Source organism: Acanthaster planci, unplaced genomic scaffold (genome assembly GCF_054643075.1).
Source record: "Acanthaster planci isolate LZ-2023a unplaced genomic scaffold, COTS_SCS Contig101, whole genome shotgun sequence".
Lineage (NCBI taxonomy): Eukaryota > Metazoa > Echinodermata > Asteroidea > Valvatida > Acanthasteridae > Acanthaster > Acanthaster planci.
Genome location: NW_028257723.1, coordinates 1 through 17,821, shown reverse-complemented (window position 1 = coordinate 17,821; position 17,821 = coordinate 1). Strand labels below are relative to the sequence as shown.

General features: G+C 41.2%; 1 protein-coding gene and 1 long non-coding RNA gene across 5 annotated transcripts in view; one reads left to right on the top strand and one right to left on the bottom strand.

The window, feature by feature from the left end:
* LOC110982191 (uncharacterized) overlaps window positions 1-10,109 on the top strand; it is a 43,200-nt gene extending 33,091 nt beyond the window's left edge. For all 4 annotated transcript variants that reach the window (XM_087132147.1, XM_087132149.1, XM_087132150.1 and 1 more), the window contains one exon: window positions 903-10,109. In XM_087132147.1, coding sequence (XP_086988273.1) covers window positions 903-1,634 — 732 coding nt within the window. In that variant the 3' untranslated portion in view covers window positions 1,635-10,109. The remainder of the gene's footprint in view (window positions 1-902) is intronic.
* Window positions 10,110-14,376: 4,267 nt separating this feature from the next.
* LOC147795253 (uncharacterized) lies at window positions 14,377-17,791 on the bottom strand. The gene is made up of 2 exons (XR_015424047.1): window positions 17,209-17,791; window positions 14,377-15,738 (listed from the first exon to the last, which is right to left on the bottom strand). It is a non-coding gene; the product is annotated as an uncharacterized LOC147795253 (long non-coding RNA).
* Between the last annotated feature and the right edge of the window lie 30 nt (window positions 17,792-17,821).

Genomic DNA, 17,821 nt, shown 5'->3' with positions numbered 1-17,821 from the left:
CTTGTAATCTGCCACCCCAAGAGCAGTGTCCAAATGAGACCGTAAGACAGCAGTTTTCTGGTCCTCCAAAAACCTTTCGCTATTCATCATTATGGTCTGCACAGCCCACATAGATTAGTCCTTCCACTTCAGCAACCTTCCAAGCGAAGAGACTTGTTGGGAAATTTTACAGTTGAAATGGTAGGAAGGTTGTGACATTGTTAAGGGTGTTTGTGAAGGGTTTAAGGTCTGAAACATGCTAGCAGTCCTATGTACTTGCATTTGTATCCAACATTGCAGTTGGGATCATAGGACATACACAGAGAAAAGTGTCTCATGTTGTGTCGATGGGCAGCATTCTTGTTTAAGAACAGTTTGGCCCTTGAATATTTGACCTTACCAGTTTGGAAATGCAACCAAAATATTTTTGAAGGTGAAGAAATATTCTTTCAGGAAACTTGTGAAAGGAAAAGAAAATGAAAAATGAAAAAACTAAAACCAAATCAAAATCAATGACTAAAAGTGAAACAGTCTTGCGAAACAAAAGGAAACAGGGAGAGAGTGTGGTGTGTAAATACAAAAAGCTATCAGGAAGGACATGAAATCGTTCAGTCGCGGAAGTACGCAGCTGATATCTTGATCAGGGAATATCTATGGTCATTTCTTTGTGGTATAAGCATTTTTATGCTCTTGGCTATATTCACATGGTGGGTTGAGTTCATTGATTTCTTGTAGTTTGAAGTTGTGGCAAGTATTTTGCTGGACTGTGCTTAATGAAGCAATCAACAGAAACTAGTCGAATTTGCTAAACAGTTTTTTGTGTTTACCAAAATTGATTGTCTGCTATTGGTTATTGATGATTTCAGCAAAGTCCAACTTAAAGAAAGTGTTTGCTAAAGCATCTTTGTTTTTCTTTACACCAGACAAGTGAACTGCCTCTCATGCAGGGCAGGCCTTTTTCCAGTGAGCAACAGCAAGAGATGCTGCGCCAACAGCGAGAGACTGTTTGCCGCCGCAGTGAGTCCACTGAGGACTACCCCTCCACGGTGGTGCATTATGATGAGGAAGCCCACCCTTTCATGAGAAGCCTAAGACTCTTTAATGAGGACGTTTGTCGGTCAGGGATTCGTGCCCCACCCAATCGGACTGTCTTTGACAGCATTGAGAGCAGCCTCAGCATGAAGCAACCACAAGCCCCACTGAAAAAGGTCTTGAAAAAGGGCACTGTTCATCGAACAGACACAACTAATCGTGCCGGCTCCCTAAGGGGCAAGCCTGGATTACAAGTGCTAGACAGTGAGACCAAGACGCCGCTGAAGTTATTAGATCCGGATTCGGAAGGACCGCCCCCATATCTTGCAGTTGTGAAGAAGCAACATCAGCAGCAACAACCTAGACCTTCTTCAGAGGTCCTCAATGTGTGTGATAGGAGCCAAAGCCACCTAGTGGCTGCTCTAAGTGAACCTAGTGTGCAGCGATCGGTGGTGGACACGTGGCCCCTGCCTCATCGGTCGCACAACGCTGCCACACCACCCTCAACGCTACCACAGGAAGCCCAGCCAAGTAGTAGGCATTCACCGCCCCCTCCACCCCTAGAGGAAAAAGAGGAAGCACAGTGTAGAAGGTGTGAATCCAGTGAGACCCGTATTGCATGACACGGCTGAAGCGTTTGCCACTCCAATTTAAAAACCCTGAGCACCAAGAAATGCTCAGAATCTATATGCAGCCTTATTACTCATAAATTGAAGAGGGCCGGTGGCCCAATGGTATAATGCTATTCGTATGTAATAATTATCTTGAAGAGTAGACTCGGCTCGTTGACAATGTGACATAAATAAGGGAGGGCTGGTAAGAGAATGCAGTGCATGTGAGGTTACTTAAGTTCAATTTCATTCTGAACCAACATGCGAGAAAGTAGCAACACTTGTACAGACTGATCCTCAACCACTCTCATTGGATGATGTGCAGGTGATGACTTCGTAAGGTAAGAATCATTTCTCGGAGATTTGCTGTCAGAGGTGGTCATGGTGTTGCTGACCCTTCCAGTTATTGCCTGTGATTTTGTTGACTGGATCAGTCTGTACCAGTGGCCTGTGTTGAAAGTCGTGTACTTGAGCATTACAGGCAATGCTTCCATTCAAAATGGGGAGTAAAATCCTCTGCTATTCCCAAATTTATGTACAAGTGAAAACTTGGGACTTGAAAGTAGAAACTTTGGCTTTGCACCATCCATGTAAACTTGTTTTGTCAATGTGATCTCACGAGAGCCTTTCAGTCTGTTTAAATGGAAGTCGAGAGTGGAAAACCAGAATATTTTTACATTCTGAAAAGCGATCAGCTTAAGTTGGCCAGAGGTCACTTGCATGTGATCTTAAAACCACAAGAAATCTAACTGCTGTCAGTGTTGATTGCCTGCATTACTAAAATGATCCAGTTATGGAAGTGAGATAATGTCTAAACCATCAGTTATACTCATTTTTCTCATTTGTAAGCCGTTTGCAGATGTTCCCTCATTTCAAGAAACTTAACACCTTCCAGTTGCAGAATGAGTTGTGCTTCACTCACTGAGGATAAAACTCTTTTTCACCTCTTGATCCTATGCATGAATCATCTGAATGTTTTTGCCGGAGGCTGCATTGTCACAACAAATAGCATTGTGACCACTTTCAGTTTGTGCCCGATGTCCTGGAATGGCTGTGGGGTGTCATTAAGCCACTCAGTGGCCCATAGGGTTGCAGATTCATTGCACACTTCTTCAGTGAACGGGCGACTGAATGTCCACTGGCAGATTGACTTGAATTTAGATACATGTTTGGCAGCAAGCATTGATACAGTGGTCATGTTCCACATACTAATTGTATAAATGCTACCACTCGTCTGGTGAACTTTGCTGTATGAAAAGCCCAAATGTCTCTGACATTTCACCTTGCGTTATCCTTGTATCCTGCATAAAATATCCAAGTATCCTGCTCATCTTTCACATTTCCTTGGTCCTTTCTAAAGTGAAATCTAATATTAATTTTAGAAATCTAAGATCTTATTTATCAAATGACCATTTTGCCTCATGGTGGTTCTTTATGAAGTCGTAATGAATCAAAAAGATGTGAAAATAGACTTGATGGGTCACTTGCCCTTGCTTCCATAGATGATCGAAAAGGATGATGTCACATTTGTCACAAAAAGTCTGAGAAACATTTTTTTTTGTGGGGACCCTTTCATATAAAAAAAGCTGTCTTGCATCAATGTGCCTTTGCTTTGCATGCTAGTTCTGTCTTGTGTGATTTTTTGCGATTGGAATGTTGTGCTTTGTCAGAGACGAACACCATTTCAGCTCTGTCATCTTGTGAAACTGAAGGGAAGAACGCAAGGCTGCTGCAGCTGAACCTTTTGGGTCCACTGGCATGGGGGAACTACCAAGGGAGGCAGAGTGAGGCCTTTTGTAACATCCGCACTTGTACTGTAGCCTCTCCCCCACAGGTACACACACCCACACAACAAATGATCCCTTTCAGTGCAGCTGGTTGACGAGAGTTCACGAAAACAAACACAGCACTACGGTGCAGTCATGCACGGTGGAGATAAAGTGTACGTGTCTGTGCTCACGACTTCATGGCCGACCCTAGCATTGGAGGAAGGAAATTGCCAAGGCCATTGTATGAGCATTAGTCATGTAAAAAAACATTCTTTTGGCCGGAAACTTCAGGAACGTCAGTTTGAAGGGGGAGTGGGCCTAACCACCTCCAAAGTCTCCAGGTATGAAGAATGTGCTTCCATCCAGGGACTCAGCAAAATGAGAACTCTTTCAATGTGTTAAGTCGGTTAAAATAAACTGTATCTACCCACTTCATGTTCATCCAGATTTTTTTTGACAGGTTTAGTCATATTTCAGTCCCGTCCCCCCCCGGGGGGGTCTCATGATTTACCCTCTCCAAAGATGAGTGAGCCTTCCCTTTCTGAACAGCCCAATTGCCCAGTGACTCATTCAATTTCCTTAGTTCTGTATTTCCCACATGCCTCTGAATGTCTTCACCCAGGAGACATTAACCAGCTAATACTTTGTCCTCTATTGCCCCATTTCTTAATTCCCCACCCAAAGAGTGAACAATGAATGAGATGAAAAACTGTTCCTTTCTCATCTCTGCCATTTATAGCGCTCTGTAACCAATCATCAGGTAGAAGATCCATCTGGTGCTATCGCTTGGCTCTGGCCCCAACTAACTAAAACACTAGCCCAGACTATTCACAGATAGACCCCAAAGTTCCGAGCCCTTAGAAGGGGCTTTATGTCCAGGCCTATGTTGATCCTGAGCCAACATTGCTGTGGCAGATGCAGCCGTCAAGCCAAGCCCCTGGATGCATACTGGCCCCTGTTTGATCCCAGAGTTTAAAGGAGAAAAACCCACAGACCTCTGCCCACATGTGGAGAGTTTCCTTAATGCTGGTGAGTTTGCTTCTGCATCTGCAACGTTTCCACGCTATTGAGAGAGATGCTGTAAGACACGAGTTGTCTTGTGAGTAAAGAGTGGTGGAAAAAAAACAAGAAGCATCCATGTTGAATGAGTCCAGGGTGGTACCTCTTTAAAGGAATAACCACAATTTCCTGGTGGATTAAGCAAGACCCCTGCCTGCTGACAGGGACACAGCTGCCATACGCATCAAATCTATCCATGTGGTGATATTTTCTATCCCACTGCATTTCTGGATGCCGCTATGTGGCTGGTAGTTTACATAGAGGAATGCATTGCGTATGTGGGTACTTAGCTGCAAGATCTGTGGGCTATGCGGCAACTTGACCTGCCCAGCATAAAGACCTTAATGAAGCACAGAAGAACTATAGGGGCTCATGGGAAATAGCTGCTAGTTGGAGTTTTCACTGTCAACAAGTTTAGGGTCGGCAACCTTTTGTTGAGTTTTTCAATGGAGAGGTTGAGATGAAAGTTCTGATGCTCAGGTTAAGTTGGTATCGTATTAGGTATTGATGTGGTATGCTTGACTGTTTGTATGTTTCACTGCTGTTGAACTTCTCATTGCAATAGAATGATACTTAATAGAATCAGCAGAGGGAATTTTTGTGCTTTCAACTTTCTTGGACATTTTCACACATTGTACTCATGTGGGTACATTGCCTAACAATGTTTCTACACGATTAGTAGGCATCTGACACAGCAAGTCATACCAAACTGTAGAAAGTCTGCATACTTTACTGATATCCGTGAACCCCAACAGTCTACAATCCTCTAGTAGTTGGAAATTTTTATGATTTAAGGGTTTTACCATATTGGGTGCAATTTATTTGCAAGGAAACTTATTTGGAGGAAAAATTTGAATTTTACCAGACCAGAAGGTGCGCACCTCTCTCACCAGCCTTTCCTCGCAGGTCAGCCTTTTCTCTTGACATGGTCCGTTAATCAACATTTGAAAGATCTTGAAATCAAATGAGAACCTGTAGAAAGATGGACAAAAGTAATTGTTGTTGCATGTACAAAAAGTCTTATTATCCTGTATGTGTGTGAAACTCCCTGTTATTATTTTTTGTTCACTTTCTTGTGCTAGCAATATATATAATTATTTCCCTGAAAATGCTGTTGTTTATGTGTATATTAAATATTATAAATATGACTTTTATTTTGCTTTTTTTTTGGTTGTATATCATCAAAGATGGTACTATTTCGGGGAAGGAAGCCACATACTAAGCTATTCTTGCAGAGAAGAATTCTGTTTGAATTATTTATGACTGATTGGAGAGTCACACTCTCTTTGCATTGGTTTGGGCAAAACATCTTCCCCTTTTTGGGGGGAAATTGAATCAAGTACATTGTAGCTCCTTAAATGAAGTCTTCATTATAAGAAAACAATACATATATTGTAATCAGTGGTCCGACATTTGGGACTGATTTATGGATGGCGTATGCATGTTTGATCAATTTGTACAGTGCCAGAGGAAATTGATTTTTCTCCCCTTTGGGGGAAGTTGGGATAGTCATACTAAATGCTTTCCTTGTAGATGCTGGCCGTATTTGTTTCACACAGATATGGAGCACGATCAGCAATCCGTCATTGGTTTACAGAAACCAAAACTTGCCTAATGGATGGTGCGAACCAGCGTAAGGATATCTGATCGCAATCCAAATCTGTGTGAAACAAACTAGCCCACGGAGGGGCCCCAAGAATGAGCCTTAAAACTTACACACATGGTGTTCGGGTGAATCTGAGAGTGTGTATTTGATGCAGTTTTACTCTGCAGTAGTTCGCCATCTTGAAATGCTCACTTACTCCAGAGCTGTTCATAGAAAGAGTTGTGACATGAGTGTCTTGATTGTTGGAACCAAAATGGTGGATTATGCATCAGTGCACATGGACAGTTAGCACACCATGTTTGCGTGATGTGCTCCACACATAATGAATACCTATTTTCATTCATTCAAAGTCTGAAGTTGGCACTACTCTCTCTCTATATAGCTCTGGCTTAGTGGCAATACTGCCCTCCGATGGTTGGTGACTGAGAATATTGCCTCAAACATGTATACACTCCAGATGCTGTATATTCTTTTGTATGTTCACAGCAACCCTACTCTTATGGCAACCAGAAATAAGACGAAATACAGCGGGCCATTTACATTTTATTGTGCATCAGGATTCATATAGTGCATGGTTATAATGCAAGTGTCATTCCCAAAACATTGCATCGGGTCATCAGAGAGACGCGTCATCTTGACCGAGATAATTTTCCCAAAGTGCTGACCCACATCGTAAAAAACCTCCCAAAACACGTGATGTGAAAATTGATGGTTTTTGTCATGGAGGGGAAGTAAAGCTGTCAATCTGCATTAGAGTGTACAGATACCACATTGCTGTGGTTGGATGGCTAGAAAAATGTGCCTCCTTCACATTCCTGGTTAAGTTCAAATCACTTATTAGTGAGAAATCAGGATAATTGAACTTTCTGATTACCTTATGTTTGATGCATGATGCTTCATTTGAGGGAGCCACAGTCGCACTGATGTTGCTGCCTACTCTCTCTCTCTCTTGTATTTAGCATAAACGAGGTGTAAGCTTATTGCCCATATAAAGTGCCTGTGATGTTTAACTCCCTACTTGGAGGGGGCAACTGAAAGGGAAAAAACTCTTGTGCCTTTTGTGCCGTTAATTTTTCATCTTTTTATGTGTGGAAATGGGAGGTGCGTCGGAGGATGTGCTTTACTGAAGAAATAAAGAATTCAGTTTTGAAAGATACAGTATTAATGAAGGCCAGTCCACGGGGACAGGACGGGGTAGAATACACGTAGAGTGCTTGTATTGCTCTCAAGCCTAGAGCATCATGAAATGGCACATGGGTTGATTGAAGGTTGATTGATTGAGTTTATCAGGAAATGTTGGGATAGCAAGCCAGAGGCAGCAGCCTTGGTAAGTTCCTGTTTTTGATATTATGATGCAGCTGGGAGAGGTTTGTGTATGCCCACTAATGCGTTCAGTATGAACTAATGAGTTCAGTTATGTATGATGCACTTTGCATTTCCTCAATTTCTTTTGATATAGGAAATATTGAGACCATAATGATTCAACACAAAAAGTCACACAAAATCACTCAAATTTCCCGTTGCTAGGCTATAGCCTCTTTGTAACCCTTTTAAGCTGAATTTAGCCCATTGCAGGTAATGCATTCAGGATGTTACTGGTGGTTGCAAACAAGTATATGTCTATTAAGGCATGGGAGATTTTCTAGTCTAAATTGTATGAGGTGTTATCACAAGGAAAGTAATGGAACTTCAGAATTTGTGAGAAAGTGTGATTTTTTTTTTTTTGTGGAGCAAAGACACCCAGATTTGTGGACAAAGTCTTCACTTACCAGGTCTTAAAGATTTACTGCAGTACCTGTTGCTCATGCTACACTCCCACCCCTTACTCGGTCAGCTTGATTTCCTCCCTCTCTCTCTCACCCATGTTTTCTGCTGCCCTGGATCTGCATTTCCTGATCTTAAAGTTGTCCACAATGGATCTAGATAAATAGTTCACGAATCCAATAAAGTTGCACTTGGGCCTGGCATACGGTGAAGTAGATTACAGAAGGAAGTGATATGAATGGCAGGGGCCTGTCATTAAAGATTCATGTGAATCTGGCAAAGGACCAAACTCATCCCCACCACATGTGATATATTTTTGTTTAATTTCCAAAGTGGGGCTGTGGTTAACATATAGTTGCGATTTTTAAAGTCTGTAGTGTAGGATTCCTAAATGGAGAGAACACAGAGAGTCATCAGTAGTCCTACAATTTTCCACAGAAGAGGGTCAGGGAGTCATCTGATGTGACTTTTTAGACCCTTTAAGGCGACTGTGAGGTGAGGCCATGGGAAATTCCTACATCACAAGTAGTTACCAGTGCAAAAAGATTCCATGTATCGGAGCTTGTTTGGATGCTTGCCAGTTGGAGCATTCTGATGGCAAAAACATGAAAACTTCATCAGTTTGCATCTTTTGAAAGAAAGGTCAATCATTCAAAGGTGTAATGGCCAGTATTTTATTACTGAGATTTTTGGTGTGTTGATTTTATTGGGTGATAGAAGGGTCCTGTAAGCCCGGCCCTGTGGTGTTCTGGCCAATCACAGCCATGATTGATTTAGTCTGACAAGCATTTACAATGGTCAGGGGTGTGCATGTATGGATGAATGACACACCATTGCAAGGTGCAGTGTTTAATGCAATGAAGGGGAGCATGTGTTGATTGCCCACCTTCACAGTAGGCCGGACTTTCTGGAAGTTGGTCTATTCGGCAGGGTATGCGACCTTACACTTTAGAAAATAGCCTCAAAATCAGATGTGACTGATTCAGCGCTTTCATTAAAAAAAAAAAAACACATCAGTCCATGACCATACAAAAGTGAAAATCATGGTCTAGTCCCAACTTTTCCACATTTAATTGCTGAGTAATTTGGTTACCGTGTTCAATGCGAGAGGAATTTTCAAAAGCTGCTGTCAAAATGGCCAAAATGTCAAGGATCTATGTGCCATTTGATAAGGCATGTTGGAGACGTTCCAATTCCACACACACAACACTTCCCCATTTCATCTATGTGACTGATTTTATTTCTTGCTCTGCTTGGTGTAAGACAAAAAAAAATGTTTATCAACGGGAAAATGTTGAAATTGAAGAATTTATTATATCTATGTGCTGGATTGTAGTATCAGTGAGTCTTCTTTGTGAAGAAATAAAACTACACACTGCAAAAACAAGTGTTGATAAAATGTTCTTGTAACCATAAATATAAACAAAAGTTTTGAAAAGTTTAAAATAATTGCAGGGCTTGAGCTGATTTGAATGTGTGGTTGTCATCATTACCCATTGAATATGCATGCTGCTTCACAAGCACATCTGGTTAGCATTTGAAAATGAATAATTGAGTAGATAATTGCATAATCATGCATATTCATTAGCCATCGTGGTGAAGGATGAGACCCAAGTTCGATACATAGGCATCCGGTTATTAAAACCTATCTTCTGTCCACAGTGTTGCTTGATCTAAGCCAGTGCAGCTTACTATGAAAGGGTTTTCACAACTAAAAGGAAAGTACCAGTGGCAGGTTTCTGATGGCTTGGATGTCTTGGAGTTTCAATTTTGCTGTTGCAAGCTCCAGTGAATATTCTCAGGAGTGTGTGCTAATCATGTGACTTTGCTCTTTGCACTTTGTGGATTACAGTGCACGGGGCATTCAGCTAGGGTTGATGGTGTGATTATTACTTGTGATCTGCTCTGTTCTCCACTGTTGGCCAGTGGAAGGCACCCCGGCCCAGTAGTCTGTATGAAACATGACGGAGTTAAGGACCTCGCAGTCTTGGGAACGTATCTGTGGACATTTGAAGTTTATTTATGACATTTGTAATTACCAAGGGAAACGATGCTATAACCACCCCATTTTTAAAACTGTATTAGATTGAAATCAAAGAGAAACATAAGCAAAAAGTGATGATTCCAGCTGGTATGCTATGAAGAAATGCATGACATGCATTGTCAATAAAAAAATAATTGTTTGGCAAACTATAGTTTCAAATGCAATGTCCTTTTAGCCACTTGGTGTGGGTTGGCGGACAGCCCCAAACTGCTCAGCAATAAATAAAGCTCTGGACTCGCCCGACAGCAATTTGTTTAGTGTTAAATTAACTTTTCGTTCCAAATAACATTGTGGTTTTCCTTCTGTATGAACATCTCAAACTTGTATGCGGATTGTTGTGTTCAACTTGAGGTCTGTGAAGCACGGCAAGTTTTGGTAAATTTCTTTCTGCTCTCTGCTGAGGACCACAGCAGAGGACAATTCTGAAAAAGAGTGCAGATCTAATGGAGAGGGACTTTCATCACCTTTTGCTACAGCAGGCATTCAGAGCAAAGCCAGCATCCGCAAATCCGTAACTGAATGTTAAATGCACTGTCCGTGATAAATGCCCTCCGCTTCCCCCCCCCGCTAAATGATGAAGACAACTTATGGTTCAACTTGGACCGTGTTTAATCAAAGCAGTCAATACAGATGGTGCGTAGTTAGTGCTGGGTCGAGGTCAACCAACATCCTAAGGAAGAACTCTGTCCAATTCTGCCGATGATCCCCTGAGATTTTCTTTCTTTCTTCCCAAGACGAAAGTGGATTTGGGAGTGACAAAGGCATTGCTGTGCTATAAAGTTGTTAAGAAACTCACAAGGAAACATAACCTGCTGATTTTTGAGCTCTAACGAGTAACAACGGGAAAAGGGTGGAGACTGATTGTAATGTCTTTGCTGGGTGCTGAAATAGTGATATCTTTTTATTTGCAACCACATATTCAAATGGTGAGGAGAGAAAATTGACTGAAAATTTTGTGGACCTTGGAAGAAGGAAGTGTTTCATTCGAGAACCTTGTCGTTGAGTTTAATATGTCACTGGCAAGAAATGTCAGACATGTCAGGTAATATTTGTTCACCCAGACATCATGTTTGAAGAAATACACATTTTTACCACAGTAGGAGTTTTGTGCAGTGCTTCAGTCACTCTAGAACAACCAGACCACAAAACAGTGATTTCACTATGCCGAACAATCTCAGGTGATAAATTAAAGTAGGGGTTCAAAGTAGCTACCTTTGTTGAATTCAGATCATCTAAGCAAGAAATTAATGTTTTACCACATAAAACTGACCAATTAGCTTGCTTCTATATAATCAACAGGTTGTTCTGATTGGCTAAAAAGAAAAAAAAGCACGTTCATTTTGCCCATGGTTTGTTTGGTTGATGTGCAGTCTGTACATTAAGCCAAAAACTCATAAAGCACAATGGAAAACAATGGAAACAATACCAAAATGCATACATTCATAGACTAAGCCTAACATCAAGTACAGTGACGTCCTTGTGTCCTGTATGAATCTGTCCTTACTGTCACGGGGCTTGAATTATGTCACCTGTGTTCATTTTATGTTTGGGTTTTTTGTCCCTCTTTCTTCTTTTCCCAGATGCATTCAATCGTTGCTTCAGAATATGATGTATGAAACCAGTGTTTTCAAGTTGTGTGCATTTTGTTTGAAAGTGAAAAGCTTTTCCAGTTATGCACTGAAATGATTTTTAAAAAGGGGAAATTTCCATCCTTCACAAGTGAATTGTAGGCAGCTACATAACTGTCAAAAGTGTGAAGGAAAATGACCCCAAACAACAGTCCAAACCAAGCAGCGCTTCATGGGCCTTTTGTAGTCATTCACACTCTAGTATGTAGAAATTCCTGGTCACGTACTCAAAGATTTCCACGCACTTGCCATTTGTAACCCTTCAACTGTGGTAGAAACATGAAAATATGTCGAAAGCAAAACACCCACATTATGTGATGTGTCAGTGGTTCAAATATGCTGAAAAATTTCAGTCCCCATTATAATCTCAGTGCAGTATTTTGAGATTGGAATGGACTTTGAAACTGACCCCCTTGATACACAAACAGGTGAACAAAGAGGGGTGGGGGGAAAAATTACCCCGAAATTCAACATCACTTATTCCATCTTGCTGAAGACTCCTTATGCCCCCTTCCTTATGTTGGGATCAGTTCCTGTCCTGGCAAGCTTAAATGGCTTTAAGGCTGTTTCTGTCTTGTGATTTTTTAAGGGGTTTTACAATAAAGGTATGGTTTGATTGGCAAGTTTACATGACCTTGAACATTTGACAGTTAACATGTTGAATTGGATATGAATAACAACATTAAAACCCAGCAAGGATATGGAAAGAGTGATCTAGATGAATATAGAACAAGAAATATGGAATGTTTAGAGAAGGACTTACAGATGTTACAGTAAAATAAACAACCCTCCCCCCCCCAAAAAAAATGAATGGCGAACATAAAACTATAGTTCTTATTTGATGTCTGCCATTCATCAAAGTCAGGATTGGCCTATTAAGTAAAAAAAAAAGTGCAACACTGAAATTATATAAATGATATATAGAGTAATGAACTTCATCAAATAAAACAAAATGTTGGAATTACAAAGTAGTTTTGTTACTGGGTCTGGTCATACCGACCATTTTCAGACCCACCCCTCCCACAATTGTCTCTGAACCCAAACATTGCCGCTTGGGCTGTTTTGTACCCTGCCGGCACTTTTACATCCAGGAATCTTAGGTACGGGGCCCAGGCTTCCCTGTTGCCTGCGGGACGTCTGCATGAAAATTGAATTGCTGGCTTCTCCCTTAAAATGGAACAGAGGGGGAAACTAGAAACCCGATACTGGATGTCTGCTCGAGCTGGAATGCAAAATGTACCCATGCTGATTTTTTTTTTTTTACAAGGAAACTTTATTCTTGCTAACAGCATTTTTTGAGGGGGGGTTTGGCAGCATGATATTTTGCAGTGAATTCATTCAGGCAGACGGCTTGCCCAAGGACTTTGTTGTAATAAATGAGCAGAGGAGGACATTCAATAAAATCTCATAAAGTAATTTGTTCAACTTGGGAACCCATAACACCAAGCAGCCTGTATTAGTTGAGAAGCTCCCTTCACATGGTACAACCAGGACTTGTAAGATTTAAAGCTTTGCAAAGAGTTATGAGAAGTGGGTTTGCGGGTACACCATGGAGTCAATCTCTTTCGGGCGAGGTGTGGTTCTTAAAAGAACCGGTGAGTGTTCACTCGACGCTTCGGCCAGTGTACCCTGGCTCCTCACACTCTCCTGAGGACGGCCAGAGCACACTGGCCGAAACATCGAGTGAACACTCACCGGTTCTTTTAAGAACCACACCTCGCCCAAAAGAGATTGATTCCATGGTGTACCCACAAACCCACTTCTCATAACCAGGACTTGCAGGTCAGAAATTGCGCCACATGAATACACTACCACCAGACTACGTAACATCTGGTTTGACCCCCTGTCATCAAATTCTGCTGCAGTTAAACTATGTTGCACTCAGGTTTGTTTCACACTTCTCGACTTTCACAAACTGTTTGTTTCTGAACAAAGTAGGGTCTACAGTTGCGATGATTCTCGGTGTGATTTTCAGAAGCTCTTAACACACTTTTGGGGGGAAGAACTCATACCAACATAGCCAAAGGCCCACAGTATTAAGAATCTCTTTATCAGAAATATCTCAGATCAATTTACCACTAATTTTAGAATAAATTTGAGCTGGGCACTAGATCTATTTCAAGCTGTAGTTACTAATGAAAAGAAAGAAAAATTTGCCTTTTAAATGAGGTCTTCATTAAATGGATTCTGGGAATGAAAGCCAGCATCTTAATGCAAGGAATGAAGGGCAAGGGAATGATTGTGTTAGGAGAAACCGACCTGGTGGGTTGAAATAGAAGTACTCCTGTCCCTTTGGCAATATTCAACCATTCAGCCTATGGCGATATGTTTTAATGAAGTAAGTGAATCTCTACACTGACTTTATTACACAGAAGGCCATATGCAGACAGTATATGGCCGAGATACGTACATTTGTTTGTGGTGGAAGTGTGATCTTGAATGTGTTTGTACAAGCTGAATTAATCCAATGCAAAACTGCTTTGAATTGTGTGTTGATACTAGATTAAACAAGAAAACTTTAAAAAGTGGTGGGAAGCGATGGACCAGCATTTGCTGTGTTCATAGACGGGTTTGTAAACTACAATTATGGTTTAAAATTATGTCCCACTTCATGCCTTTCAACGTGTAGTCAGACCTCAAACATTTCATGTTTATAGGGTTTGATATTCAGATTGCATGGCAAATCAAATGAAACACAAAAGTGTGTAAAAGGAAAGCTCCAGATAGGTTTGACAGAAATGACGATGACGCACGTCACAAATCAGCTTGACCGACAGGCAAACTGGTTAGAATACCAAAAGACGAGTTTAACCAAAGTCACACAGCGATCTCCAGTACTTACATGCATGCTGCTTCTCCAATGAAGAATGAAAGTGAAACTGGGTTTTGCATGATGCTTGTTTCATTCTTTTTATTTCAGACGTAAATGAAACCATGTCCATGAAACCTGTTTTTTTTTCTTTCAAAAACGAAATACACACCAGTAAGTAAATCAATCAGTAGTGTGCAGAATACCAGTGAAGGTGTTAGCCTAAGGCACAAAAGCTGGAAGTAGAGGATGTACTTTTATCGCAAAACAAATTGAGGCTATAACTCTGTGACAAAATATTCAAAGGGTCCGTGACAGGAATTTATTAAGAATATATTTGGAGCAACTTCATGCTCTTAATCAGGTCAAAATGACTCAGCTTTCCTTTGTGGTTCATGTAACTGCAAAGTGCAATTTTAAAACATCCTGTTGCCGTTGGAGTTGTAAACTTTGCTCACATTTATTGTAATACATCAAAATAAGGAATCGCCACAGACAAGAACATTGTAATGAACATAAATAATGCAAGTCCTGGCAACCTTTGGTTCCGAAATGGCAGTAACAGTGAAGTTTCAGTCTGAAACATGAAACTGCATTAGCATAAAAGACATCAACATGCCCTTTGAACAGGCAAATATTGAAAATAAGGTTAAATGGGAAACAAAGGTGCACTTCCAAGGAAAACACCGACAATAAATGACGTTACATGGGCCCTTTCAGGTAATGATTAATTTTGTCATCACAAACAAAAATGTCGGCATCCGGTGCAACTTCCAGATACAGAAAAAGATGCATTGTACACCCATGCACAAGTGCAAGCAGCGGCTGATGTAAAGTGCAAGCAGCGGCTGATGTAAAAATGACCTCCACTGCTTTGTATGGAAGTTATCATGATCCAAATCATGTGCAGAAATCCAGACAGAAACAAGACGGTAGGGTTCCACACTTGCTTTGTGAGGGGTGAACCTGCCCCCCCCTTTAAAAATGTGACAATTTATCAGTTAGCCAAGCCAATGCTCAATCCATCCACCGTTTCAGGTAAAGTGAACTTGCATAAGCAGCTAGGAATGGAGGTAACAAGTGGAGGTATCAGCAGGATTGTTTGAGATGGTGCCATGACAGGCAAGCTTGCAGACACGCATGTACGTAAGTGGGTGCGCTAACCTTACATACAATGTACCTAGTGTGGACTTGTGAACAAAAGATGTCCACACGATGCAGGAAAGGAAGATGTTCTGTGGACTTACACACGTCCACAGTGTGGGTGGGTGGGTGGGTGGGTGTGTGTGTGTGAGTAAGGGCTGGACTGCCATCATGCTATGTTCCAAATTTCTTCTCTGGAAGTGTTGATGGTAAACTCTCATAGATGTCTTCCAGAGGGCGCTCTACAACCACCAACCAGCCTGGCTTACCAAAGTATCCTGCATACAGTAGTGGCTGAAAGATACATAGAATACATGCAGTTACTAGTAATGGTGAAACCAGATCAGGATAAGCCTTCTCAAATTTCAAAAGTGAGACCAAAGTTGTTTCGGGTAAAATGAACAGTTCAAGAGAGACTTCCATCAATCACTATGCATCCATAAACCGGATACCACACTCCAAGTGACATCAGGGCCTATATTTAGATCTGCTCAATCTAACCTTTAGTCTAACTTGCAATGACTGAAATTGATGACAAGTGCAACAGCACTTTGCAGTGGGGTAAGATTGACCCGAGCAAAAAATCTCTGCATCAAAAAGCATTTCACATGAATGAGATTTTACCCGTAAATCAAGTGACTCTCTTTCAACAACAACAACGTCCCCGGACCTCAAAACATGGTTTGTAATCTGTTGTATGAACCTTGATGTGCACCAACAGTTAACCTACCTCAGGCAGTTTCTTTTCAATCCCCTGTCTGCAATTTTTCCTGTTATTTGTGTTCACTGCTAGACCATACATCAAAGTTTCTAAACCATCAACAGCTTACGTGCTTGCTGGTTCCGAAACTATTTTAATTATTTCATTCTAATGTTACTTTTTCTAGAACAGAAAAAAACACCCACCTGCTTGGCAGTCTGCCAAAAAAGTCCTCAAAGCAAGCTAATCTAACAGTTAACACTGCGTGCTTATGGTGCCTTGTGGGATACCAAAACAATAGGAAGAACCCCACAAGGAACATCTGTTGTATTTGTGGGGTACTGAAACGGTACCCTACAAGAATTTTATGAAACTGATATTTGGAATTTACTCGAACATAAGGAATTTTTGAACTACTGGTACTTATCTGTCATAAATTGAGATGTCTGTCAAAATGTCAGCCAGGGACAATGATTCAGGACTTTAATGGAAGCAATTAGAAAACTGTGTTTCACACACTAATTTTTCACAACATGAGAACCAAAGAAATTCCCCACAAGGATACCAATGTAAGAGTGCGTGTGTGTGGAGTGGTCATACTCATTATCACCACGGTGTACTTTTTATCCGAGATACTATAAACACTGGATAATTCCATGCACGAGTGGAAATGTGGTCACACTGTCACCGACCTCATCAGTCATTGTAATTCACAAGCCAAAAGAAGTTTTAGAAAAAGATGAAAGTCCTTCTATAAAAACCTCTTTCTGTGTTAGAATCACCTGATAATAAGGTTGGACATAAATTTAATGATTGTTTCATTCCATGTAAAGACAAGAGGAGAGTTTCAAGATTCCGTTTAGAAAGCAAGTTTTGTTTGTTTGCCTTGTCCCACAATGCAGTGAACACTTACATTGATATGAGCCCCGTAATAATGATGGTTTTGAAAAATAGCCAACTCGCTCCCATTCTTAGGAGGCACCAAATCTACGGTAACTTCCTGAGGACTAGTCTACTGAGGACATGGTTATTACGAGAAGAATATGGAGACTGGCTGATATTACCTTGTAACGCTGGCAGATACTGAAGCCATGCTGTTTACTTTCTCCTTGTGGGGGACTGCCTAGGCCACGGTTGAACAGCTTCTCATAACGTGAAGGAAGTGGCTGTGGAAAAAAGAAAGAAAAAAGGACAGTGATACCGGGGGCAAGAACACAGAAATAATTTTCAACAAGGCAGAAAAATGTTCAACATATCAAGTGAAACAAGTAGGGTTTACAGTTACATCCCGACTGATATACCAAAGTTCAACTTTGGTCAGGCCTTGTCCCCAGTCCCATTTTTCAGGCAAGTAATTCACGACACCCAACACTGGCAACCAATCATCTCAAAGAGACCCTGTGTCACACATATCTCACAGTACTCATTTATTTCTTCTTCGTTGCTGGCATGGGGTTTACATATACACTTGTCCCCAAAATAGTCCACCTGTTTTATGCAAAGTGATAAATTTGAATTGCTCATATAAAGACACATGTCCAATTCTTCTTCCTGAGCACAAGCTGAGCTGATCAGCTAGACATCCAGGCCCCACAAAATGTGTCCAAATCGGCCTGAATGCCTACCTGTGCTGATCAGCTAGACATCCAGGCCCCACAAAATGTGTCCAAATCGGCC